Source organism: Lutra lutra, chromosome 8 (genome assembly GCF_902655055.1).
Source record: "Lutra lutra chromosome 8, mLutLut1.2, whole genome shotgun sequence".
NCBI classification, from domain to species: domain Eukaryota; kingdom Metazoa; phylum Chordata; class Mammalia; order Carnivora; family Mustelidae; genus Lutra; species Lutra lutra.
The window spans coordinates 22,872,747-22,898,171 of NC_062285.1; the positions used below are offsets into that span (position 1 = coordinate 22,872,747).

General features: G+C 39.8%; 1 protein-coding gene across 2 annotated transcripts in view; it reads left to right on the forward strand.

Annotated features, from left to right (window-relative positions):
- The window catches only part of CUBN (cubilin), a 274,189-nt gene that overhangs the window by 194,673 nt on the left and 54,091 nt on the right, over positions 1–25,425 (forward strand). For both annotated transcript variants that reach the window (XM_047739399.1, XM_047739398.1), the window contains exons 47-56: positions 519–659; positions 1,330–1,511; positions 7,421–7,592; positions 8,802–9,008; positions 11,486–11,635; positions 13,451–13,572; positions 14,145–14,370; positions 16,259–16,446; positions 21,552–21,708; positions 23,886–24,035. In XM_047739399.1, the coding sequence (XP_047595355.1) occupies positions 519–659; positions 1,330–1,511; positions 7,421–7,592; positions 8,802–9,008; positions 11,486–11,635; positions 13,451–13,572; positions 14,145–14,370; positions 16,259–16,446; positions 21,552–21,708; positions 23,886–24,035 (1,695 nt within the window). The remainder of the gene's footprint in view (positions 1–518; positions 660–1,329; positions 1,512–7,420; positions 7,593–8,801; positions 9,009–11,485; positions 11,636–13,450; positions 13,573–14,144; positions 14,371–16,258; positions 16,447–21,551; positions 21,709–23,885; positions 24,036–25,425) is intronic.

Here is a 25,425-nt window from a genome sequence, read left to right on the forward strand (position 1 = left end):
CCGAGCAGTGCTGACTTTTCTCTCCCCGGAGTCCTATTCATAAATGGAGGGTGTCCAAAGCCCCAGGTGTCATTATATAGCTTGTCTTTAATAGGTCACACTGAGAGAGCACTAAAGAAGGCATCTTCTTCCTATTGAGACCTTCCAGGGCCATATGTGGTTGGTTATTTGAGGAGTCTCCTGTCAAGTAAGGAGAGAGAGGGTAAGGTAACTAGCAATCATATGATTGGACACTCATCACTCTGTTGCCTGCAACCATGTCTTTACCCAAATGAGCTCCCTCATTGTGCTGAGATGTCCTTGCCCTAACTGGTTGCAGCCTTTGTTACGTGTCTTCATCTACGTAGATGTTGATTTTATTCATGTTTGATCTGCTTCTCTTAACAGAGGTTAGCATTTCTTCATGGGCAGGGTCTTGTCTTTTATTATTTTCTTTGTACTTGTAGAATACCTCAAGTAGAGGAGAAATGAATTCAATCACCTGGACATAGACATACTTAATTATTTTCCTCTCACAGGAAGTTTATTGGGCAGATACTGTGGAAACACCATTCCAGACAGCATAGACACTTCTAGCAATGTTGCTCTGGTGAAGTTTGTCACAGATGGCTCTCTTACTGCCTCAGGATTCAGATTGCGGTTTGAATCCAGCATGGAAGGTAAGTTCACTGATGTGGTAACTATTTACATATTTTGAGCACCTACATTGGCTAGACACTATTTGAGGCACTGGTGTTACAGTGGTTGTTGAACCAAAATGAGCCGTGTCTTCTTGGACCTTACACTTTAGTGGAGAGGCAGACCTCAATCAAATAGTCGCACCACAGCTGTGAAACAGGCTACCACAGAGAGGAGGTGGTGCTTTGGAAGATGTTATGGGATGAGAGCTGCACACATTCCTCATCTTAAGAAAACCAGTGCGTTAGCCCCACAGCTGTCAGAATCAGCATTCCAAATACCCCGACATTGGTGAAATACAGATTTTATCTGAAGAAACTGGATAATGACTCTCATCTTCTGAATCTTCCGATTCTGGAGATTACTCCCTCTATTGGTGCCCCATGTTTCTTGGGCCATGATGATACAGCGAACTGTCATGCATGGAAACATGGAAACATGTTAATCCATGGGAACATGGATTAAATATTAAATATTAGAGACAGGAAGGGGATGCAGACATTGTCTGTCAGTCCTCATGTACACCCAGTGTCAAATAACAGCAATAAGTTTGTCCAGGGGGATAGCAAAGAAAACACTTTAGAGGACACATCTTGTAGAAGGGCTCACTTGGACTGGATTGGCAGTTTTCTTGGGTTTCCTCCCCTTCAGAGTGTGGGGGGGATCTACAAGGCCCTACGGGAACATTTACCTCTCCCAACTACCCGCACCCGAATCCTCATGGCCGCGTCTGTGAGTGGAGGATCACAGTGCAGGAAGGAAGGCGGATCACCCTGACTTTCAACGACCTGAGTCTGGAAGCTCATCCATCCTGCCGCAGCAAGCGTGTGACAGTAAGTATCCCGTGCAGTTAGGGATATTACATTCCATTGCTGAAGGAGCTGATGGACCTATAATTCACAGTCAGAAAACTAGGTCGGGAATATTCCCATCCATTTAACTCTACCTCAAGCAAACTCAAAGTATTCGATAGAACAGAAGCACAGTGAATGGCCACGTTGTCTGTAAGACCCGTCTTAAGAGCCTATTTGTTGTCACAGTGTACATCAGTGTCATGGATGGGGTACATTTTAAGAGCAGATGATCATTGCACACGGCCAAAGTGGGTCAATGGATAAGCCCTTGGGTAGCCCAGAGTTGAATCGGACAGGAGGCACAGAACAGTCACCACCAAAAGTTTTAAGCAGTTGAGGGGTCCTGCATAGTTCCTGCTCTCAGCCAGAGGGGCCAAGCCCCTCCTCTGGAAGAGCCTGGGCTGCCTGCCTCAGTGTTGCCAAGGTCAAATGCTTTGGGAGATGCTGTCAGCATTCTTAGCTTCATTTAGCGAAGGAAAGCAAAGGAGATCCATGAGTGCGAAAGAAGATTGTTAACTGAAATGACAGCTCTATATGTATATATACTGGATTAATTACACATTAATATTAATGTATTTCTCTACCCAACTCAGCCTTTCCTCCATCCTTGTTACCTCAGTCAATAATGATTCCAAACTTCAGGAGGCTCAGGTCAAAAACTTTGATGTCTGTTTTGGAGTCCTTTCTCTCCCACCTTATGTCAAGACCCACCGGCTGTATATTTAAAGAGATCCAGAACCTAACTACTTCTCACCATATCCACTGCCACCGCCACCACTGCTCACTTAGACTTAGTTTATTAACTTCAGGCTGGTCTCCCACCCTTGTCTCCCTGCATTCTCAGCGCAGCCACCTGTGTGATGGGTTTAAATGTCAGTCACATCAGGCTGCTCTCCTGGAAAATCCCCTCTTGGCCTCTCTTCTCACTCAGAGGGAAATCCCGAATCTTTACAGAGGCCCAAATGGCCCCACGGTGTCTGCATCTTATCTCAAACTCCCCTGATCTTTTGCTCACTGGCTTCCTTTCGGGTCTTTGAATCTGCTAAGGTGTTCAGCAGCCCACTTCACCCGTCTTGTGGCCTCTGGTTGGCAGCTCCCCAATGGCTTCCTGTTTCACTCCGTCTCTTCAGTCCTGGCTCTTCAAGGACCTGATCCCTACGTTGCATAGCTTCCACCCTGACTCATCCTGTTCCCTGCATTATTGCTTTCACAGCACTTCACATCACCTAACATCCTATGTATTTATTTGCTCGTCTGTGTATTGTGTGCTCCCACCACCAGCATGTAAGCTCCACTAGTACCTGCTCTGCGTTTCATTCACTGCTGAGTCCCCAGTACCTGGCACGTAATAGAAACAGTAATTATTGAGTGAATGAATACTAGAAGTACTAACATCATACTTTTTTTTTCTTTAAAGATTTGTATTTATCTCTTTGAGAGAGAGTGAGCAAGAGAGAGCACGAGCAGGGGCTGGGCAAACGGGGAGGGAGAAGCAGACGTGGGGCTCGATCCCAGGACTCTGGGACCACAACCTGAGCTGAAGGCACACACTTAATGTCTGAGCCACCCAGGTGCCCCCTCATTATCCTTTTTTAAAAACAAGACACTTTTGGGGTGCCTGGGTGTCTCAGTCAGTTAAGTGTCTGCCTCCAGCTCAGGTCATGATCCCAGGGTCCTGGGATGGAGCCCCATATAGGGCTCCCTACTCAGCAGGAAGCCTCCTTCTCCCTCTCCCTCTGCCCACCACTCCCCTTGCTTGTGTGCCCTCTCTCTTTCTCTCTGCGTCAAGTAAACAAATAAAATCTTAAACAAAAAAACAAGACACTTATGTTTTCAATTTAATTGTCTCCTGTTGGGTAGTGATTTCAGAAATACAAAACCTCTTTGTATGTTAGTATAATACTTTGTATTGCCCTAAAATGACCATTTTGCTCCCAAGTTCTAATACCTAAAGGTATCATATATAGCTATATCTATAGATATATATCTGAGATCATGACCTGAGCTGAAATCAAGAGTCAGACATAACTGACCAAGCCACTCAGGTGCCCCTCCACTGAATACGTAGAGACAAGGATATAGTAGAAAAAAATTAACCACTCCCAGTATACCATATTTTGGTACATTTTCTTATCTTTCCTTGGCAATGAATATATTATGTAGTTGTAATAATGTGGCATAAATTCATTTGCATACTAGTTTTAATCTATTTTTCTGATTATAAACATAATGAATGCCTATTGAACAGATTTTAGAGAGTTCAAAAATTAAAAATATGAAAATACTTGAAATTGTACCCACCCCTTGCTAAAGCTTTGATGTATACAACTGTTTATTTCCCTTTGAAATTCTTTCCATAATTAACATCATATTGAATATAATGATTATGAGGAATCTTACCAGTAGAATTTTCACATGCCCTGCAGGAAAGATAACATGAACAGTCATAGTTTCAGAACTCAAATAACAAAATAAAATTTACAGCGACAACCACACATTTTGAATCACATCTTGTCATTTTCCCGTCTCTGAATCATAGATGCCAAAGGCATCTACTTTCAACTATTTTAGCGCTTCTTGTGGTGTGTCTGTCATTATTTCAAAATAATATTCCTACTGGGGCACCTGGGTGGCTCAGTGGGTTAAGCCTCTGCTCTTCAGCTCAGGTCATGATCTCCGGGTCCTGGGATCGAACCCCACATTGGGCTCTCTGCTCAGCAGGGAGCCTGCTTCCCCCTCTCTCTCTGCCTGCTGCTCTGCCTACTTGTGATCTCTCTCCCTCTGTCAAATAAATAAATAAAATCTTAAAAAAAATATTCCTACTGCTACTTCTTTATTTTTTTGGTCTTAGACATCATATATCCACATGCAACTAAGGGAGATGAGGGTTAGCTCTCTTCACAATCCACCCCCACCACACACGCACCACAGATGCTCACAGGGCTACATGCAGTTCAGACCTCCCCCAGCTTCCACATAAAATACCTACATCACAGATTTTGTTTAAATTGCTCTTCAGTTTTTACACTGCTATGACTATACTGCTGTCATTCCCCACCTAGCCACATAGTATACTCTGGTAGTGTTTGCTTTTGTTTTTCTGATTAATGTCCTTTTCCACACGGAGTTTTTTATGCACATACCACTCATTCCTCCCCACGCTTTCACTCCAGGGTTACATTCCCACCTTGTGCAGTATAGCACACCCACTCTTTCATTCATTTTCCTTAGCAGTAGCCTTCCTTGAGCCCTTTTCCATCAGCTGCAAGCTTGGTGCCAGCTGTCAGCTGGTGCCTTCCCTTCCCCAGCAACTTTGCACACTCCTTCATTCCTCTCCTGGAGTGGACACCTGACTCCATGACATGTGCATTATCCTGTCTTGGCTCATTTCCCTTTTTTTGGTGAGGCATATGTTCTTGTATTTCCATAAGGAAAGGGGTATGGACGATAAGGTTTTTGAGAAGGTGTATACCTGGAATTATCCTTATTTTACCATTGTTCTTTGAATATACTATATATATATTAAAATATCATATGTATTTGATATGTATGAATTAATTTATTATATTAAAATAAAATTTAATATTTATAAAATATATTAAAATAAAATTATGATTAAATATATTAATCATAATTTTGAAGTTTTATGTTTCTTCTTTTGAGGTCCATTTCCTTCAGTTTCCTGTTTCCCATTTATGTATATTGATTGGTCTCTGCCTTTTGCATTAGACATCTAAGGAAACTTCCTTAAATGCCTAATGACCCTTGGCTGTTTATTCATATTTAAGAATGAAGTACTAAAATGCTGCTTGGAAACTCTGTGTTCATGGGATTGTCAACTTATGGTCTTTGTTGGGTTGAGGGGACTTGACCATTTAATTAGGAGAAACTACAAATGTCCTATCTACAGGTCTTTTCTCCTGGGGAGGCTAAAACTCCAACAATAAATTTCTTTCATGAATTTTCCATATCACGTTCTTTTTCTTTGAAATATATTTTTATAGGTTCAATGTTTGTTTTGTTTTTTCTCCACTCTGCTGTAAATAAGGGGATGTGGCTTGCCCTTTGCCCACACTTTATCATTTTAAGAAAGTCTCACAAAAAAGCAGGTAGGGGGAGCAGAGAAAGAGAAAAAGAAAGAAGGAAGAAGGAAAAGAGATAGAAAGAGAGAGACGAGAGAGGTAAAAAGAAAGAAGAAAAGAGGAAGGGAGGGAGGGAGGAGGGCAACTTCCTGAGATCTATAGGTTGAGTGAAGGCAGCTTTAAGTGCACTCCCTCTAGATTAATACCTTATCCAGCCGCCTGAGCATACAATTCCTCCAAACCTGCTGCTTATCTGATTCTGTCCAGAAGGAGAAGAGGCACCCAGCATGCATTACACTGAAATATGTGCCAGTCCTGAATCTCAAATGCCTACTTCCTATCCCATTGTTTTCTGGGAGTTGTAGTTTCTGACTACAAACATAAGTGGAGGAGGAAAGTGGAAGCAGCACTTTGGTTGCCTGGAAAAAGCAGGAGTCATGTGATAAACGGCTGTCTGAACAACTGTTAGTCACTGTGATGCTTAGATCAGGGCAGACATTGTGCAAGGATAATCGCCATCGATCAGGGTTTCTGACATATTCCATTAGCCTGCAGTTGCTGATAATCCCTTTTGATTCTGGCAATATGTTGCCAGAATAGTACTGCTCTCAGTATTATTGAAATTTTGTCATCTTCTGTTTCCGTATACATTACTTCATGGTTTGGAATCAGAGGGATGCTTTAAGTCCAGTTTTATTATCACTAGGTCTTTGACCTGAAGCAAATTGCATAACCTTTCTGAATTCTATAGTCTTAATCTGGAAAACAGGGATGATATTATGTATCTGAGAGGGTATTGTGCTAATTGAATAAAGTAATACAAGTAGGCTATTAGCAGAGCCTGGCATTTTGCTGTGCTCAGTAAGTGATAGGAGATGCTATGTCTGGTCCTGTGAGTTAGAAGACACAGAGCTCAATTTAATGATCAGTTACAGTAAATTAAAAAGCTCACATTTTTGTTGCGGAGTGCATGCTTCTCTTTCATATCTCTTAGTGTCAGATTCTGAATCATTATTTCTAATCATGAGTGATTCAAATCCTTTTTTAAAAAAGAGGAATATCAATTACTCAATTAGTCAATTATTGTTTAGTTACTTCTAGATCTTTCCTGAACTGTGACAATCAGCCACGCTGAAACTCCTCTGGTTTTGCACAGAAGTTGAATAATACTTTGCATCTATTATCACTATGGACATAACTAGAATTATTGTTTAATATTTTGGAGCCAGCTCTACTCTCATCCATTTTTTAAAAAATTCAAATTAATAAGAAAATTGAGGCTTTGGGTCCTAAGAACTATTATATTGATTGGGTTGTTTTTTTTTTTTTTTAAGTTACTTTTCAAGGCATTTTAAACTATTTGAGTTACTATATGCTTCAAGCCCTCAGAGACTAACATTTAAGCCTTCATTCCAAATACCAAAGGTCCCCACACATCGGTAAGAAAAATGGTCCAGCAGTGAGCTCTGTGAACTAAGATGTAAGCATGTTGGCCTAATTTACATTTCAAGCACGGTTTCTAGTTGCAGACAGTACAGCAGCTTTTCATTTGTCACCACATGGCAGGGGGGCATTACTGTAATACTTTCATTTTAGTGAAATGACCCAGAGGCCACAACTCAGTAGAATGTGCTCCGGGTGACACAGTGACTTGTGGCACCGGGCGAGGAGCCCATACTGCTAAGTAATTCATTTTAGCACAGAGTTCCCTTCTGAGGATGCATATCGGGCCTGTGAATATAATCTTCTAGGAAATACTCCGTCAGATGGCCCGCCTGACTGAAGGTTAAACTATTTTTCCAACAGGTCTTCAATGGCATTAGAAGTAACTCACCCCAACTAGAGACACTGTGTAGTAGTGCGAACATGAGCGATGCGATCAAATCTTCAGGAAATACAATGAAAGTCGTGTTTTTCACTGATGGATCCAGGCCCTATGGAGGCTTCAGTGCTTCCTACACGTCCACCGAAGATGCAGGTAATAATGGCAGACGTTGTCATTGTGGGCCCTGCAGGTGACCCACAGCTACTCCCAATAGCGGAGGAGCCATCGATTTTATGTCCCTTCAGAGATTAGATATGGAACCAGGGCAAACATACATAACCAGGTAGAAAGCCCGTCCCAGTCAGGATCAAAAAAACCCAAATGTTCCGGTTCAGAAAGCTGCTATTGTGAGTTAGAACTTTAAAAAATGCTGTTGGGAGAGCTTTCAGCTCCATTCCATGCCATGGTGCCATTATATTTGTTGCCCATTCTACAGCTCTTTTTTTTTTTTTAAAGATTTTATTTATTTATTTGACAGACAGAGATCACAAGTAGGCAGAGAGGCAGGCAGAGAAAGAGAGAGGAGGAAGCAGGCTCCCCGCGGAGCAGAGAGCCCGATGTGGGGCTCGATCCCAGGACCCTACAGCTCTTGATCAATTCCTTCGTGCTGAATGAGACCTTCTGCTTAGAAAGTAACTGACTCCTTGAAAGTGATTCATTTAATTGAAGATAGCCAGATTTTATTGTTTCCTAGTCACCCATTCATATACATATTTTTCGAGTGTAAATGAATGAATGTTCACGTTTGATACAGAGTACTTAAAAATTAAGCAATATATGGCTTTCTGGTCTAAATATTCTCCTATTTTCTAGGTTGGTGCTATTACCTAAGACTTTTAAATTTTAGAAAGAGTAGAACTGAATATGTAAAAAACCTTTACGTTCTTTCACTGATACAAAGAGCATTCATTGCCATGTGAAAAGGGGCAAGTTCATTGCCAGTCCCGTGTTGTGTTATCTGTTTGATCCAATTAAATTGTGGGGTCAAGAGAATTGCTAATGAGAAGCCACTGAGACCACTACTGGAGGTTAGCTATTTCTCTAAATTAAATATTAATGAACAATAGGCTCAAGTTAGGAAAAACTGATGCATAGCCAAACTCCTAAATCCACCTAATCTACCCTACAGGAAAATAAAGAAGCTGTTTATTTTTGTAGGTATTTCCAAACTCACAGAAACTTCCTCCATAGTCTCTGCATGCATGAGCCAGCCCTTTACGTAATCTTAACTTCATCTAGAAAAACAAATCAAAGCAATAAAAATCTCGCTACTGTTATTTTAGTTGTTAATGCATTACCTGTATGTTCTGTTATGGTGTGAATTTCACTGTTACATTCCCTGTTGCCTTTTTGTTTTCTTAGTGTGTGGTGGGTCCCTTACACATTCCACTAAAGGAAACTTTACTTCTCCCGGCTATAACGGAATCAGTAATTACTCAAGAAACTTAAACTGTGAATGGACTCTCAGCAATCCAAGTCAGGGAAATTCATCCATTTACATTCACTTTGAGGATTTTTACCTGGAAAGTCACCAAGACTGTCAGTTGGATGTCCTTGAGTTCCGAGTGGGTGAGTTCAATCAAAGAACATGTTTTCCTATTTATCCATAGTGCTCTTATACCTGGAGACCACCAACAATGAAGGGACTTAAGTGGCTATAAAATTCTGCATAGAATTCAAAAGATCACTGCTCAGAAAAAGCTGTATTTCTGTGTGCACCCAGCTGAGGTGACATGCCCTGTGAATGGTGAGCAAGATGGAGCAGAGTTTGCAAGTAAACTCAATGTTTCACTCAATGTAATGAGAGGCTTACTGAGGAGAGATTTAGCTTATCTGTGTTCTCTCTCTCTCTTTTTGAAAGATTTATTTATTTACTTGAGAGAGTGAGAGAGCACGTGGAGGGGAGGTGCAGAGGCGGGGAGAGAGAGAGAGAACCCATGGGGCTTGATTCCATGACGCTGAGATCATGACCTGAGCTGAACTCAAGAGTCAGATGCTTACCCGACTGTGCCACCCAGGCGCCCCTCGTCTGTGTTCTCTTGATGAGTTCAGGTGGTCCTTTCGATGGATCTTCTACTACTCAAGGCTTCTTTCCTCACAGACTGAAAATTAGCATGGTCAGACTGTATCAGTGATTTCCTGAATTTATAGGAATTTTACTTAGAAATCAAAAGCAGCTTTGCAATGTACCAGATGGAGAAGCAGGTAGAAGCTATTTGGGGAATTATCCCCAAAAGAATCAAGTTTGTCTTTATTTTCATGATGGAAGTGGACTGATATGTGTTCAGTAAGCCATAGTTCTCTTAAGAATTTTTAAAAAAATCTCCCTTCATAAAAGACGAATCCATTTTAGTTCTTTCTTGTAGTTGAGTCTGGAGTCATGGGCAATCTATCAAATTTCCTCCATTGTTACAGTGGCACTCTTTTCCTGGTTTGAAAAAGAGAAGTAAGGTAATGTTGTAGAGCATCTGTGCTATTTAAGGTTCACTGAGTTCCATGTCACTGCAAAACCTTATTTTAAAGGAGGCTGAAAGCAGCAGACACTAACACAGTGAGCTGGTAGCAATGTTCTAGGGTGGCTATTGAAATTGATGGTGACTTTGAGAACATGGTGGACAGACTTTTCAAGGAGAATTTGGTAAAGTCTGTGGTCACAGACCAAGGGACACAGCAGGAGAATTATCCGGGCCCTCCTAAGTAGGTGTATCTAAAGAAGACTTATGAAGGAAATGGAAGTTGTAGTTTGAGAGTGTTCTCCATATGATTCTGATAAACCCTCCCCACTGCCACCAGTGTTCAAAACCACTGGCTTAAAATGTCCATTGACTGATGAATGGATAAAGAAGATGTAGTGTAGACATCCATGGAAGATTACTCAGCCACCGAAAAGAATGAAATCTTGCCATTTGCAAAATGTGGATAAAACTGGAGTGTATTATGCTAAGTGAAATAAGTCAGTCAGAGAAAGACAAATGTCATGATTTCACTCATATGCGGAATATAAGAAACAAAACAGATGAACATGGGCGAAGGGAAGGAAAAAGAAAAGAAAATAAAAACAGAGAGGGAGGCAAACCATAAGAGACTCTCAACAATAGAAAATAAACCGAGGGTTACTGGAGGGGCTAATGAATGGGGAGATTTTCTAAATGGGTGACAGACATTAAGGAGGGCACTTGATATAAAGAGCACTGGGTATTATATGCAACTGCTGAATCTCTAAATTCTACTCCTAAAACCAATACTACACTATATGTTAATTAACTTGAATTTCAATAAAAAGAAAACAAAATACTGGCTTATTGAATTAAGCAGAGCAGTTGTATATCCAATTTCAGTCAGTTAAATGCAATCTTCTCCCTATTCCCTCATTTCAGAGAGAGTTAAAGTACTATATTTTGTTAACTTATAAAATCAATGATATTCGTCTGACAGAATAAATAAAGAGCAGGTTAATTGTGAGCTCTGTAGGTGTTCTATAAAGGTTAATCAAATTACTGTGAAAAGTAATCTTCATAAAAATACTCAGCTCCAAATCTGATAGTTCTTAGCATAAGTACTGAATATCCTATTCATTACAGTTGATTAAAGGGAGTAAAGAAATCATTAAAATTTTAGATAATTATCACTTTTATCTTGATGATATATTTTGTCACTGTTGGCATTACATTTTTTACTCCCTAAAAAAGGCACATCCAAATTTTTTTTTAATTAACCGTATCTCTGTTTAGGTATGCCAAAATAATTATGAAAACACAAATTGGAACAAAATGGCCCCACAATAGAGAAAGATGTCTATACTAAAAAAAAATGGGGTTTTTTTGTTTGTTTTTTTTTTTTGTTTTTACCCTGTTAGAGGGACTCTTTCTTTTGCCATTGACAAAGACAAAAAGGAACCTTGTGAAACATCTGCTACTAAATCAGAATTCCAATGTGCCTTAATAAATACCTTGAAATGTTCTTTATGATTTGTGCCTACTAAATTCATTGAATATATTTCCCAAAAGCTATATAAGTAATGGCATTTGGTGTGCTATTTGTTTCAGGTAATGCTGATGGGCCTCTGATGTGGAGGCTTTGTGGATCTTCAAAACCTACAGTGCCCCTGGTTACACCTTATTCTCAGGTATGGATACACTTTGTCACCAATGAACGCATAGAACATGTTGGATTCCATGCGGAGTATTCTTTTACAGGTAAGACTTGTGATTAAACTCTCAAACTCTGTCAATATAATAGATAATAATCTTTCCCATAAAGATCTCACATGTATTGTGTTAGATTCACTTCTAGGTAGCTGTAAGTTTTGTTGCTGATGTCAAGGAGATGTTCTAAATTACATCTTCTAATTGGTTGTTGCCGAAATCCAGGAATTCTAAAATTTTTATACATTGATCTCTAACCCAGAGATTTTTCTATACTCTTAATTAGTTTTGGCATTTTGTCTTTGGTTTTTCTGTATAAACAATCATATCTTCTGCAAATGATAATATTTTTGTTCTCTCAGCCTCAAAATTCTCTTTTTCTTGTCTTATTTCAGTGGCTAGGTCACCTTCATGTCAAATGGAAGGGATGACCTTCATGTGACTGCCTGTGACTCTTCATTGTTAAATAGATTGATTTCTCTTAGGGTTTTCAATAAATACTTCTTATCAGATTAAAGAAAGTCCCTTCAATTGTTAGTGTACAGGTTTTTTTTATTCTGAATGGATGTAAGATTTTATCAAATGATTTCTCTCCACCTATTGCAATGATTCTGTTCTCTTCCTTTAATATATTAATATGATAAACTATATATTGAAAGACTTTTCTCTTGTTAAGCCATCTTTTAATTTCCAAGATAAACCCTACTTGTGTGTTTTGAACATATTACTAGATATTATTTGCTAATGTTTCATTTTGGATTTGCATCTGTGACATTCAGTTTGTATCTGAAAATTCACTCCAAGACAGCACTGCTCTTTGCTGCTTCTCTGGACCATCAGAATTTTTCTAGTCCCTCTCACTAATATGGCAGTTCTTTTAGACCCGCGATATCATGTAGAAGTCTCAACTCCAGCCCTTCCTTATGTGTGGGTCCAAGACCATATGTTCTCCCACATGGTCATCAAGACCTCAGATGCTGACCTCTGGGGCCCACATCTTGGTTCTACATCCTTTCAGACTGACATAGTCTCAGTTTGAGATTACCCCTCAGAATTTGAGTATCCTTATTTTTTTTTTTTAGATTTTGGAAATCCTTTTTTTTTTTTTTTCTATGAAGTTTGGCTATGAATCAATATATATTTTGGTTATGGTTCTATCAAATATTTCTTTGTGTTATAATCAAATGGTTGATTGGGAGAGGGAGTAAGATTGATCAACCATCTTGCTGGTTGATTTTTCTTTATTGGATTGAAAGAAGAGAGTCAGGCTTCAGGAAGCAGTATTATTCACGTGGAAAATCAGACAATCTTACACTTTAAAGATATATCTGTTCTTCAACTTGCTATGGTGATGTGTACTTTGATAGCTGACTACAGACACAAGTGCTTCTCATCACATGACAAATTCTTTAGTTATGGTATGGACCATATTCTTCAAGCTTGTATTTATTTTTATTGGCCCATTTTTTTGTTTTGTTTTGTTTTGTTTTCAAGAAAGGCAGCATTATTTACTTTGTCCCTAATCAGAGTGTCAGTTATATGCACATCTAATTATTCTCCATTTGTGGTACAGATCATCTTCCTTCTTTGTCCTAAACATGATCCTGTCTTCCCTGCGTGATTCTTTTTAATCCACACTATATGAGATTCTGTTTATTTCTAATCTTCTACCCAGTTTTACTTTGCATTTAACACTTTAATCTATTTATTCATTGACTGCTTTTTTTAAAATCATAAAGTATGATGGCTGTAAGATCTACTTCCTTTGGCCTTGCAGAGGTTTTTTTTTTTTTTTTTTTTTTTTTGGTTTGTTTGTTTTGTTTTCCTATATTTTATATCTTAAATAAGGTTAAAATCTTATTTTAGACTGTGGTGGAATACAGCTGGGTGAGAGCGGAGTGATCACAAGCCCCAACTATCCAGCCTCTTATGATAGCTTGACCCATTGTTCCTGGTTGTTGGAAGCCCCACAAGGCCATACCATCACTGTGAGTTCTGATTTTGTTCTAGAACAAAAATACCATGTCCTCTGTGGAAACAGAGTTCTTCTAATAAGCAAGTGATTAGAATAGGCTTTGACCCTGTGATCATTTCATTTTCTCCCCAAAATCTCATTAGAGTACAGACATCTACAGGTATCCAACAACTGAAGAAATCTCTTTTACAAGCATAGGAGAAGATGATATAGATATAGATATAGATATAGATATAGATATAGATATAGATATAGATATAGATATAGATATAGTTATGAGATATTCTTATCCAGGAGAGAATTGTAATCACATTCTCGATATGAGTTGCCATCCCATCCCACTGGACCGAAGAGGTTCCTCCTAGTGACTCCAGTTCCAGGAAAATTTTCTCCTCTCAAAATTTCCAATAGAATCCCCAATAAGGAAAAAGAGAGGAGGGCAGAGGAAAGGTAAATAAGAAACATATATATAAAATTATATAAATTAAAACAAAGTAAAAGGGTTTGTGAGGACCTTATCTAACTTTTGGTAGCTCATCTCACTTACCACTCAGGGTATCTCATTGTCTCTTTTCTCTCCTGCAGCTAACATTTAGTGACTTTGATATTGAAGCCCATGCAACCTGTGTTTGGGACTCTGTCACTGTCAGGAACGGTGGTTCTCCTGGATCACCCATAATAGGACAATACTGTGGAAGTTCAAATCCCAGGACAATCCAATCTGGTTCCAACCAGCTGGTGGTGATTTTTAACTCGGACCATTCAGTGCAAAATGGTGGATTTTATGCCACATGGAACACACAGACTTTAGGTAAAAGAAACATTCTGTGTACTTTTTAAATTGATGTGTTTTTAAAAATTTATTAATAATTTAATAAGTATGCATTTTATATCTACTCTCTGTTAGACTCAACTCGGGCTGTTTACACATGTCATCTCATGTAGCAACTTCATAAGGAAGATGCAATATCATACATGTTTTCTCCATTTTATGTGAATGGAAACTGGAGACAAATGGGTTGATAGTTTTCCCAGTCATGGAGCTAGTCATTGGTAGAGTCAGGATTTGAATAAAGATAGTGGGGCCCGGAAACTCTGATCTTTACACTTCACTATGTTGCCTACATAGGCAGAAGGGCTTGGCATAACCAGAGAATCAAAATTAATAGAATCATAAGTAGTTCAGAATATTTGGATCTTGGGGGCAGAATGCTGAGTGGTAAGCTGAAAGCAAGAAGTTAAGTGGTGCATATCATGAGAGCCCTGTCTTCTATATTGTCCCTTGGGTAATGCAGAGCCATTGAAGAGTTTTGAGCAGCAAAGTGGCAAGATTTGTGACTTAGAGTGAGTGCCCTGTAGGTGGCAAAGTATAATAGATTTGATTTCAAAAGGTTAGTATTTTGTGCATATAAAATATGAACCTCATGGAAATTCCCAGAAAATAAAAGAAGTTGCACTGGACGGGTGCCAGGTGGCTCAGTTGGTTCAGCATCTGCCTTTGGCTCAGGTCATGATCCTAGGATCTTGGGATCAAGCCCTGCATCAGGCTCCTTGCTCAGCAGGGAGCCTGATTCTCTCTCTCTCTATCCCTTCCCCCTGCTTGTGTGTGCATGCTTGCTCTCTCTCTCACAAATAAATAAAATCTTAAAAAAAAAAAAATTGCACTGCATACTATAGTCAGGATTTCTTTAAAGCCTTGCAGTATCACACAGGGTAATTCTTTCTAGGAGAGTCCAAGTTTATTATGAAGGTTTTTGTGGAAGGAGTCAAGCTTTCTCTCATTAAACCACTGGTTGCTGTTGAATGGAGGGTAGTTTTAGGTGAACCATTAGTTTTTCAAGGGTTTAGAAGCAAAAGATACAGGAATACTCTTTGATTTAACTTCATTTTGTTTTGAGTTCATAGTTTTCCTTTTGTCATCTCTTAAGTACATTTTTTAAAAGATTTTATTTATTTGTCAGAGAGAGAGAGAGAATGAGTCCAGGTAGAGGGAATGGCAGGCAGAGGGAGAAGCAGACTTCCCTCTGAGCAGGGAGCCCTCTGTGGAACTCAGTCCCAGGACCTGGGGATCATGACCTGAGCTGAAGGCAGATGCTGAACCAACTGAGCCACCCAGGTGTCCTTCTTAAGTACATATTTTAATAGTATAAAATAATTTGATATTTTCTTTCTTTCAATTTATGCCATTTATTTTCATCTGTCAGAGTGTCAATATGAATGAATCAGATTGTGTAATGGAAGAATTTTCTCCTCCTCAAAATCATTTTCTCTAGTCCTGTATGTTAGAGTAAAATTACCAATGAGTGTAGACTTATATTCTCATGTATTCACAGTAAAATAAAATACAGAACTTGGGATTGCTGGTTCACAAATACTATATAGCTTCAAGGGGAGTAAAAAATATTGTCATTGTTTGAAAATAGAATAGAAGTCTGTCCTCTTTACAGCATGAATTAGTGTCCTCGGGTGAGTTCAGCATAAATGCAACAAAACATAAACAGCCAAACTTTCTCTGGATTCAGTTCACCTCACATTTGTTCAGAGTTCTTGTGGTAGCCTGCCCCGGAGGCCAGTGACTCCTGTGTAAGGAAAGAGAACCTGAAATCTCACATTAGAAACGTGTCTCCTTTGGAAATCTTGGGCTACGAAAGTAGTTATTTTCCTCTCAAATTAATGACTTTTCTATGACAACTTCTCAGGTTGTGGGGGAATACTTCATTCAGATAATGGTACAATCAGATCCCCTCACTGGCCTCAGAATTTTCCTGAGAACAGCAGATGCTCCTGGACCGTTATTACTCATGAAAGCAAACAGTTGGAGATCAGCTTCGACAACAACTTCCTAATCCCCAGTGGTGATGGACAATGTCAGACCAGCTTCGTGAAGGTGAGCGTGCTTGTTCCTTTAATTGGAGCCGAGCTGGTTTTGTGAACATAAACATTTAGACCAGAAATGACTCATTGCTTCTCCAAGTAAGTAAAGGGCAATTTTCTTGCTTGGATTTCTTGAATAAAAATGTGAGAAATCTCAACTATTAGGAGTTAAAACTTGAACCACAACACACATACTGCCCTGTGACTTTTCATTTGCTGGTATGTAGGCAAAGTAACCTAATTAAGGAGATTGTTTTCTGGCCTTATTAAATTGTCATGCATACTTAGGGTTCTTCCTTTCTGTGGAAACTGAAGAGGGAAGGCCAGATTTTTTTGTTGTATTCTTTCTTTCTTTCTTTCTTTCTTTCTTTCTTTCTTTCTTTCTTTCTTTATTTCTTTTCTAGTAGATCCTCAAAGACAAAAGAAATGTAAGGTCCCGTTACCAGCAACACTTCAAGTATGCTATGAAAATTACAGAAGGCTAGAGGGGTGGTTAGTGCCAGCCTCCACAGCAGGCCTCAAGAGCCCACAAGCTGAAAAGAACGTTTTACTCGTGTAAAATTATGGCAGTGGGGCAGTCAGTAAGGCTTTCTTTCTCTAAAATGGCAAATACTGCTTATGTGACACCGACCTCACTTCTCTGACTTCTGACTGTGATGGCTGTATGATAATTCATTCTGACTCTGCTATTTGGATCTCATATGTAATATATCTCCAAGAGCTCTTTCCACCTTTAAGTGGAAAAGACATTGGCCTTAAGTTCACATTAGCCTGGACTCCATCCATATCTCTTGCACTTACCACCTGCATTTTCCTCTGTGAGCTAATTAAACATTTGGACTTAACTTCTTAACCATAAAACAAAGAGAACAATTTGTCCACTAGTAAGACTGTTTTAAGCATTAGAGGTAATATGATATAATAACACAAATAGTGCTCAGTACTTGGAATATAAAACCACCTAATGAATAGTAGCGGCATTTTACCGTTGATGTTATTATTGTATATCATCTTTGAGATTATGTTTTATATCTAATGGATCCATGCTTACTAGGTGAATAGAAATCCCATACTTTTATAAAATATGTGTCTAATGGGACACATCTAATACAACTCTTCCTAATGGCTTTTTTTTTCATGAAGCAAATGAACTCTCTCACGTACTCTCTCTCATAGACTGAGGAAACGTCAAACATATAGATGTATGCAAAACCTGGCAAGTTCATCAGTTGTACAAATGGAATCTGAAAAGTTATTGAGGCCCATTTCTCCTATCGATCGAGTAGGGATCCCTCTAACATCTCGCCAAGCCAACACCACTGGCAGATGAGGTCCATTTGGAGCCCAAACTAAATGGCCTAGGAAGCGTCTTCCCCTGCCAGGCCTGAGCCTCCTGATTCTGCCAGGAGACACTGAAGAGGGCAGAACAGCAAGAAGGTCCAGCTCCAGCAAGCAACCCTCAAGCTCACACCTTATACAAAACTTAACTCAAAATAGATCACACCCTAAAATGTAAGGTATGCACTTTTAGGGGAAAATAAATAGCTCCAAATTGTTAAAACCTAGAGACGGATGAGTATTTCTCAGACTAAACATCTAAAGAATGATCCATAAAAAGAAAAATTGATAAATCTTACTTCATCAAAATTAAAAATCTGTTAATCGTGAAAGCCTATGTGAAGAGGATGGAAAGACAAGCCACAGACCGGGAGAAAAGATGTACAAACCACCTCTCTGACAATAGGCTACGATCTAGAATACATACAGAATAGTCAAAACCAACAGTAAAAATACAAAGACTCCAACTGTAATATGGGGAAGAGATTTGAACAGATATTTCACCAAAGAGGATATATAGCATGGTAAATAGACAATGAAAAGACGTTCAACATCACTAGCCATTAGGAAAACTGAGAATTAAAAAAACCACAATCAGAGATCACTACACACCTATCATAAGACCAAATCCTGGCAAGGTTGTGCAGAAGCTGTATCACTTACTCATTGCTAGTGGGAATGGGTACAGCCACTCTGAAAATGGTTCAGCAGTTTCTTATAAAACTAAATATGCACTTTCCATAAGATCCAGCAATTGCCCTCTTAGACACTTATCCCAGAGTAAAGAAAATTATGTTGTCATAAAAACCCATATACAAATGTTGATAGCAGCTTTATTTGTTGGTAGCCCAAAACTGAATTCAGGGCACATGTCCTTGAACAGGTGAATGGTTAAACTAACTAGCACACACCTACCAAGGAATGCAAGTCCTCAGTAAAATCAAACCAACCCTTAACAGACCAACCATTTGGATAAATCACCAGGGAATCACACCGAGTGAAAACAACTGATACCCAAAGGTTACCTAGTCTCTTGTTCCACTTATGTAACATTTTTGAAATCACAATAGTTAGAAATGGAGGACAGCCATAGTTTACAAAGATGGGGGTATGGGAATGAATTGTGTATGATTATAAAAAGGGCAACTCTATGGACCCTTATGGTGTTGGGACTCTTCCTCATCTTGAACATGGTGGCAGATAACTAAATACACACACACCCACACACATGAGTACAAGTAAAACTGAGCAATCGAGTAAGATCAGTGGACTGCAGTAGTGCCAACATCTTGGTCATGTTATCATACTATAATTTGGCAAGATGTCAATCTTGGGGGACACTGGGGAATGTGTGCAAGGGATTTCTCTAGATGATACCTTATAGCTGCCTGTGAATCTGTAGGTATCTTAATAAGCAATATATATATATTTTTAAATTGAATGATAAAACATCATGTGCAGCCAGGCTGAATTACACAAAACCTTAAGAAAAGCCAGAAAGTTTTTGACTTAATGACAACTTCATGGCATTCTTTGGTCCAATATGGTTTTGATGAGTCCTGGGTTATATAGGCAATGAAACGAGCTCTTGAGTGACAAGGCAGCAGGAAATATTGACTAACCCTTCACCATTATTATCATTACAACACTTATGTTCCTGGGCCAAAAGGTAAGATATCAGATCCATAATTAATGACTTCAGGAAGTTCTTGAAGTTCTTAATTAAAGCACTTGAGATTCTTTATTAAAAGTTCTAGCTGTCACTTCATCTTTACAGTAACATTGTATGCAGACATCTATCTCTCAGTAAGGCAAATGTATAATTTTTAAAAATCTGAATAGAAAATTTCTGTAAAGTACTTTCCTGGATAGTTAAGACGATGGAGGAGGGGAGGGACGACTTAAAGGAGATAGTACTGAAATTTGGAAGTATGTGTTTCTTTCCTAAGACCTTTTTGATTTTAGCTATTTTGACTGGATGTCCATGCCTTTGTTCTTAGTAGCTCCCGTGACAGAGCCCTCCTATATCTAATAAATGACAAACATCATTCGACTTCAGTAATATAACTAACAGCTGGATGCCCAGTGTTTGAAAATCACTGGAAATGACAGGGCTTGAAAGACTGAGAAATAGTAAATCAGCACTATCTAGGAATCAGTGCCATTTCATACCTCTTCTTATAGACTGATCTGCCCACAGAAATGTTTTTAATGGCTTGTTATTTTATTACTTTCTTTGAGGAATAGTCTTAAAAGTGATATGGTCAAATGAGAAATTTCACAGAATTTGATGTGAAGAAAATGTTGAATAGGCAAGTAAGACTAGTCCAAACCCATTTAATCTTCTTAGGCTAGTGAAGAAGTCAGGGGTGAGGATGGGGCTCGATCTGTGCATCAAAGGATGTTTAGAGTTTCTCTGGCCCCTACCCACTACATGCCGCCCCGCATACCAAATATTGCCATCAAAATGCCTCCAGACACTGCCAAATGTCCCCTAGGGAAGGCACGATTGCTCCTTGTGGAGACTCACTCAAATGCCTGGGTCTTCCCTGGTGAAATCTGTTGAGTGGTCTCTTCGACCCAGTCATGTGTATGTATTCCCTTCCTACCCATATTTTCCTCAAGTGATTCCACGCTGTAGACGCCGTGATCTCATACCTGAACGGCTGCAAAATTCTCCTGGCTGATCTCCCAGCCGCCTCCCATTTCTTCCTATTGTCCCCATTGCACTGATTTCCAAAACCAAGTACCCCAGAGCCCGAAGTTTTCCGGTGGCCCCTCACCATTTCAGGATGGTTCTCAGATTTCTAAAATGCCCTGAGGCTCCAGGCTGGCAGGGACTCTGCAACCTCCCTAGCAACGGACTCAGTTCCAACTCCACCCTTTGCAGTAGCCCCGCCTCTTCCTGCCACAGGAGCTTCCTCAGGCAGCCATCCCTGCCCAGACCAGGGAAAGCCCCTTGTTATGCTCTCTCCATAGATAGCTCGGATACTGCTCCTTTCCTAGTTGGAACTCTGCATTTAAATTTGTGATTTTATGAGTAACATTTTTCCCTGAGGATCGGCTTGATGTGGAATTCTAATGCCCACAGTTCATTCCTCAGCAACTACTTTTCAAATGGGTATATGAGTTAATTCTTTTAGAGTGGCCGGACCAATTAAATGACAGCCTGGGAGTTGCCAACCCAGTTTTCAGTAAATAGCACACTGTGGCTGAATCTCATCCTTTCTTCAAAATGAACACTGCCAGAGGTCTTCTGCGATTTATTCCAATTCATGCTAAGTACATGTCTTCTGGGAATTCATGTCCATTTTCCTCATGCTCTGCAAATACTTTGACTTCCATGGGTTTCTTCTTGGTAAATTTTATCCAGTGGCGACCCACCGTGTGCCATCCCCCCCTGGACGAAATGTGAGCCTCACAGGAGCCCACATCTCTGCTCAGCCTCCCTTCATGCCTCATAATCTGAGTTAGTCAGATCGGGCCAAGGAGGAGAAAGTAGGAGGAAAATGAGTGGTGGTTGATTTCTCTTAGCAGTCACTGCCTAGCTATACAAAAATGAGCATAGTCTCCTTGGAAGAGTCGGGAATGGAAGATGCTGTTAAAAAGCAGCTTAAAAACACTATTCTCAAAAGAAAATATCACCTATTTGCATGCGTTTTATTTGCTATTGTGTTTAGGTCCATATACATCTGAGTTCCATTATTTTCCAGCCTAAGCACATTTAAGTGTGGACAGGGGAACATCTCAAGCATTAAGTCATGTTTGTGGCTCTGCTAGGTGTGGGCGGGGACTGAGGAAGTCGACGACGCCTTGTTAGCCACCAGCTGTGGGAGCAGGGCTCCCGCGTCCATCCTCACACCAAGAAATGCGTTCACGGCTGTGTTCCAGTCTCAGGAAACCCCGGCTCAGGGCTTCTCTGCATCCTTTGTGAGCCGTAAGTAGCCCCCAAAACCACAGCGGGAGGTCCTTGAGAGGGTTGGGCTGCCACAGGACGGCTTGCCGGGTGAGGGTGGGGGTGGGGGTGCGGTGCCAGGGTTGGTTGGAACTGGGGGCCCTAGGGGGAGAGCGTGGGCCAGTCACCTGATCCCCAGAGTACACCCTTCCTTCAAAAAGCAGTGAGAGTGGAACCGAATTCAATGACAGGCCAATTGAGAGATGACATAGAAGGCCTGAGTGCCCCTGGTGAACATCCAAAACTGAGCCTAAAACCCAGAGTGGGCAGGAAGTAGGCAGAAGCCCAAGAGGCTGGTAAGTAGTAGGTGATCAGAGTGGCGGGTGAGCAGCACCTTGACCTTCCCCATAGAAATCAGAGCCCACTGAGCATTGTCAGGCCTCACTCCACTCCCCTGAAACTCACTCAGTTTCCACAGGTGACGCCTTCCATGTGTTTGCGCTCATCCAGATGATTCTGCAAGGGAGTCGACTTCAGGAGCCACTTTCTCCAGGATTTTCTCTTCCTTCTCCAGTTACTGCTCACAGACTAGATTTGTGGGGAATGGAGCGGGTTTTAGGTCTGAGAAGCAATGATGCGTGCCTGTTCGCTGAGTTCGGTCAAGTAGCCACTCATTTGCAAACTGCTGTTTATGAAAAAGTCTCATGAAAGGAATTAGAGAGAGTAATGCGATGAATAGGTGTTCCAGACTCGAATGAAGGATGGGGTGGCAGAAAGGGAAGAAGGAAAGGCCAGCCCAGACCTAATGCCAGGTCCTCCATCACTGGGTTCCTGTGCGTGTATATGTGTTCATAATTGTGTGTTCTGATATCAGTTTAGAAAGATATTGATATTTTCCTCTGTGATAGGTCAGGGAATGATATGGATTAACTAGTTAGCGGTTATATGAAAACAAATGTTATTTTAGTGGTAATGATGTGAAATGTTGGGGCTTGGGAGCTAACGGTCAAGAGAGAATTCTTGAGATGTCTTCGGTGGAAAAAAAGGTATTTTATTAAAGCACGGGGACAGGACCCGTGGGCAGAAGGAGCTGCATTGAGGTTGTAAGGTAAGGGGTGACAGGTTATGTAATTTCAAGGTGGAAGGGAGTTAGGGATAGCAGAGGTCTCTAAGGAATTTGGAAGCAAGGTTTCTAGGACCTTGAGGAGTCATTTATTACTGTCTGGTGTAAAACCTTAGTCATGAAACCCTTCAGCTGTCTATCAGTGGGCCATATGTTTGGAGAGTGATTGCTAACATATATCTTGGGGATGGGGAGAGATAAAGGGATGTTCCCAAATGGATTTTCATATATTAAGGAAGACTTACAGGATCCCGGAGGGCCAGCTAATGTCAAGCCAAGTTGTTTTTTTGCCTCTAGCAAAGTATTAACATTGAGGCAGCTGAGTTCCTGGAGGAAGGTCACTCTGTCTCAAGTACTTGTCAGTGGGCTGCAAGTTCGAAGGAAGTTTCATTTTTTTCCTACATTTCTTTTGCCTTTATTCTCCACATCAGTAAGAGGATGATTCTCTATTTCTGACACCAGGGAATCATTCATGTGAGAATTTGATAAGAACTGACATGAGTAAATTCAACATTTTTAAAAACAGTTTGTTTTTTTGGCCAGATTATAATACTAATGAGAATACATAGTTTTCTAATATTAATATAAGACAGTTTAAAGTCGTTAAGTGGCAGGCATCTGGGTGGTTCAAAGTCAGTACAGCATGCATCTCTTGATCTTAGGGTCATGAGTTCAGGCCCCACATTGGGCATGGAGCCTAGATAAAAACAAAAACGAAAACCCATTAAGTGGTACTCACCAGAAACAAATGATTTCATCTGTTTTATCTCTTTATCTACATGAACCATATTCAGTCTTTGCTCAGTTTTCCTTTCCATATTATCTTCAGAATAAATGGCAATGAGTTTGTGGTAAAGTTTCTACTACTTAGCCCAAAACTCTGCAAAATATTCTAAAACATAAAGAATGTTCTCATTTTGTGTGTATGTTTATTTTAAAATCAGAGCTCCATCCCCTTAGTTACTGTTTCTTCCTGTTGGAGTAGCTCAGGGAGTATGTCTCTAGAGAATTTGAGTGAGTTTTTTCCTCACTGATAAGAAGAAGATACTACACATGAGAACAATTGTTCTGATAATGCCCTTTTCTTCCCATGTAGGATGTGGAGGTAATTTCACGAACCCTTCAGGTTACATCCTTTCTCCAAACTACCCAAAGCAATATGACAACAACATGAATTGCACCTACTTCATAGAAGCTGGTCCTTTGTCCCTGGTCCTCCTGACTTTTGAGTCTTTCCATTTGGAAGGTAAGTTTATTCTTAGGTAAATTACAATTGATTCTCTCTTTTTAAGATTTATTTGTTTGTTTCAGAGAGACAGAGAGAGCAGGACCGGGAGGGGAAGAGGGAGAGGGGAGAGAGAATCTCAAACAGATTCTGAACCACATCCTGATGTGGGTCTCAGTCTCATGCTGGAGATCATGGCCCAAGCTGAAATCAAGAGTCGAGCGCCAATGGACTGCACAATCCAGGCGCCCCAACAACTTAATAAATGATTCTTAATAATTGAATAATAAATTGAATAATAAATTGATTCTTAATAAATGAATGAGTGATAAGTGAGACAGAGGTATTGTAAAATCGCCATTTGAAGAAAATATTTAAAATGTCACAGAGTATTTTTGATGTACACTTGATTAAAATTCCATCCACTGTTTTAAAAAACATGTATACCATTCTACATATTCCATCCAGAAATGAGAAAGTAATGTAAGAGCTTTAAGAACACAAGCATCGTGTAAATTGCTTAAAGAAAAAAAGTCTGGAAGGTATTACATGTTAATAATTGTTTTCAATGTATTCATTTGTGCTTTGTGCATACACACACCCACATGCATGTGTAAACACCAAACACTAACAAGAGAAACTATCTTACTCAGTCAAAGTAGGTGCTCAATAAATGTTGAAAGAATGAATAAATGAATATAATTAATAAATACACTCTAGTTTGATTCAATATTACCATGGGACCCCTTTCACCTCCTTTCGGTCTTTGATCTTCAACAATCCCATAGGGATTGTGAACCCCCTAACCACAAGTGTCTCTTTGGGTTCATCCCATAGCTCCAGGAAATGGGATATTGTCAAAGGGGATGGTAAGCCTGTTTGTTTGGGCTGGTTCTGACCGCAATAGACAAAACTTGATGTTTTGTAGCTGCTGGGACACAGTTTAGAAAAAACATCTCTGCAAGTAGATGGGTATTTTTAACCATTCAGTCATATTAATATTTTTTACAAATTAATTTTCCATTTCTAAATTATGCTTAGTTTCTAAATTTGTCAAGCTACCTCTGCATAATCAAAATTTATTTCTCTTTGGGTTGGGTCTCCCTTGCCAGTGAAAAGTTACAGTTAACAAAATTTCCTACAGTATTCAGCATTTAGAAAATTTATGTTTCATGAAAATAGGAATGACATGTCAGTACTCATACACTGATAAATCATACAAAGTCTCTCTCACCTTTTCCTTTTTCTGTGACCTCCTTTTCCTACATCTCTACAAGTTGAAATTTTGGCACATGTGTTAGCTAAAATGCCAAGTATGAACCGATGTATGTCACTATAAAAATGGAACATGAAGTAAAATACATCTTTTCAGCTTTTGCTTGTACAAAATCCAAGTAATATAAAAATGCAT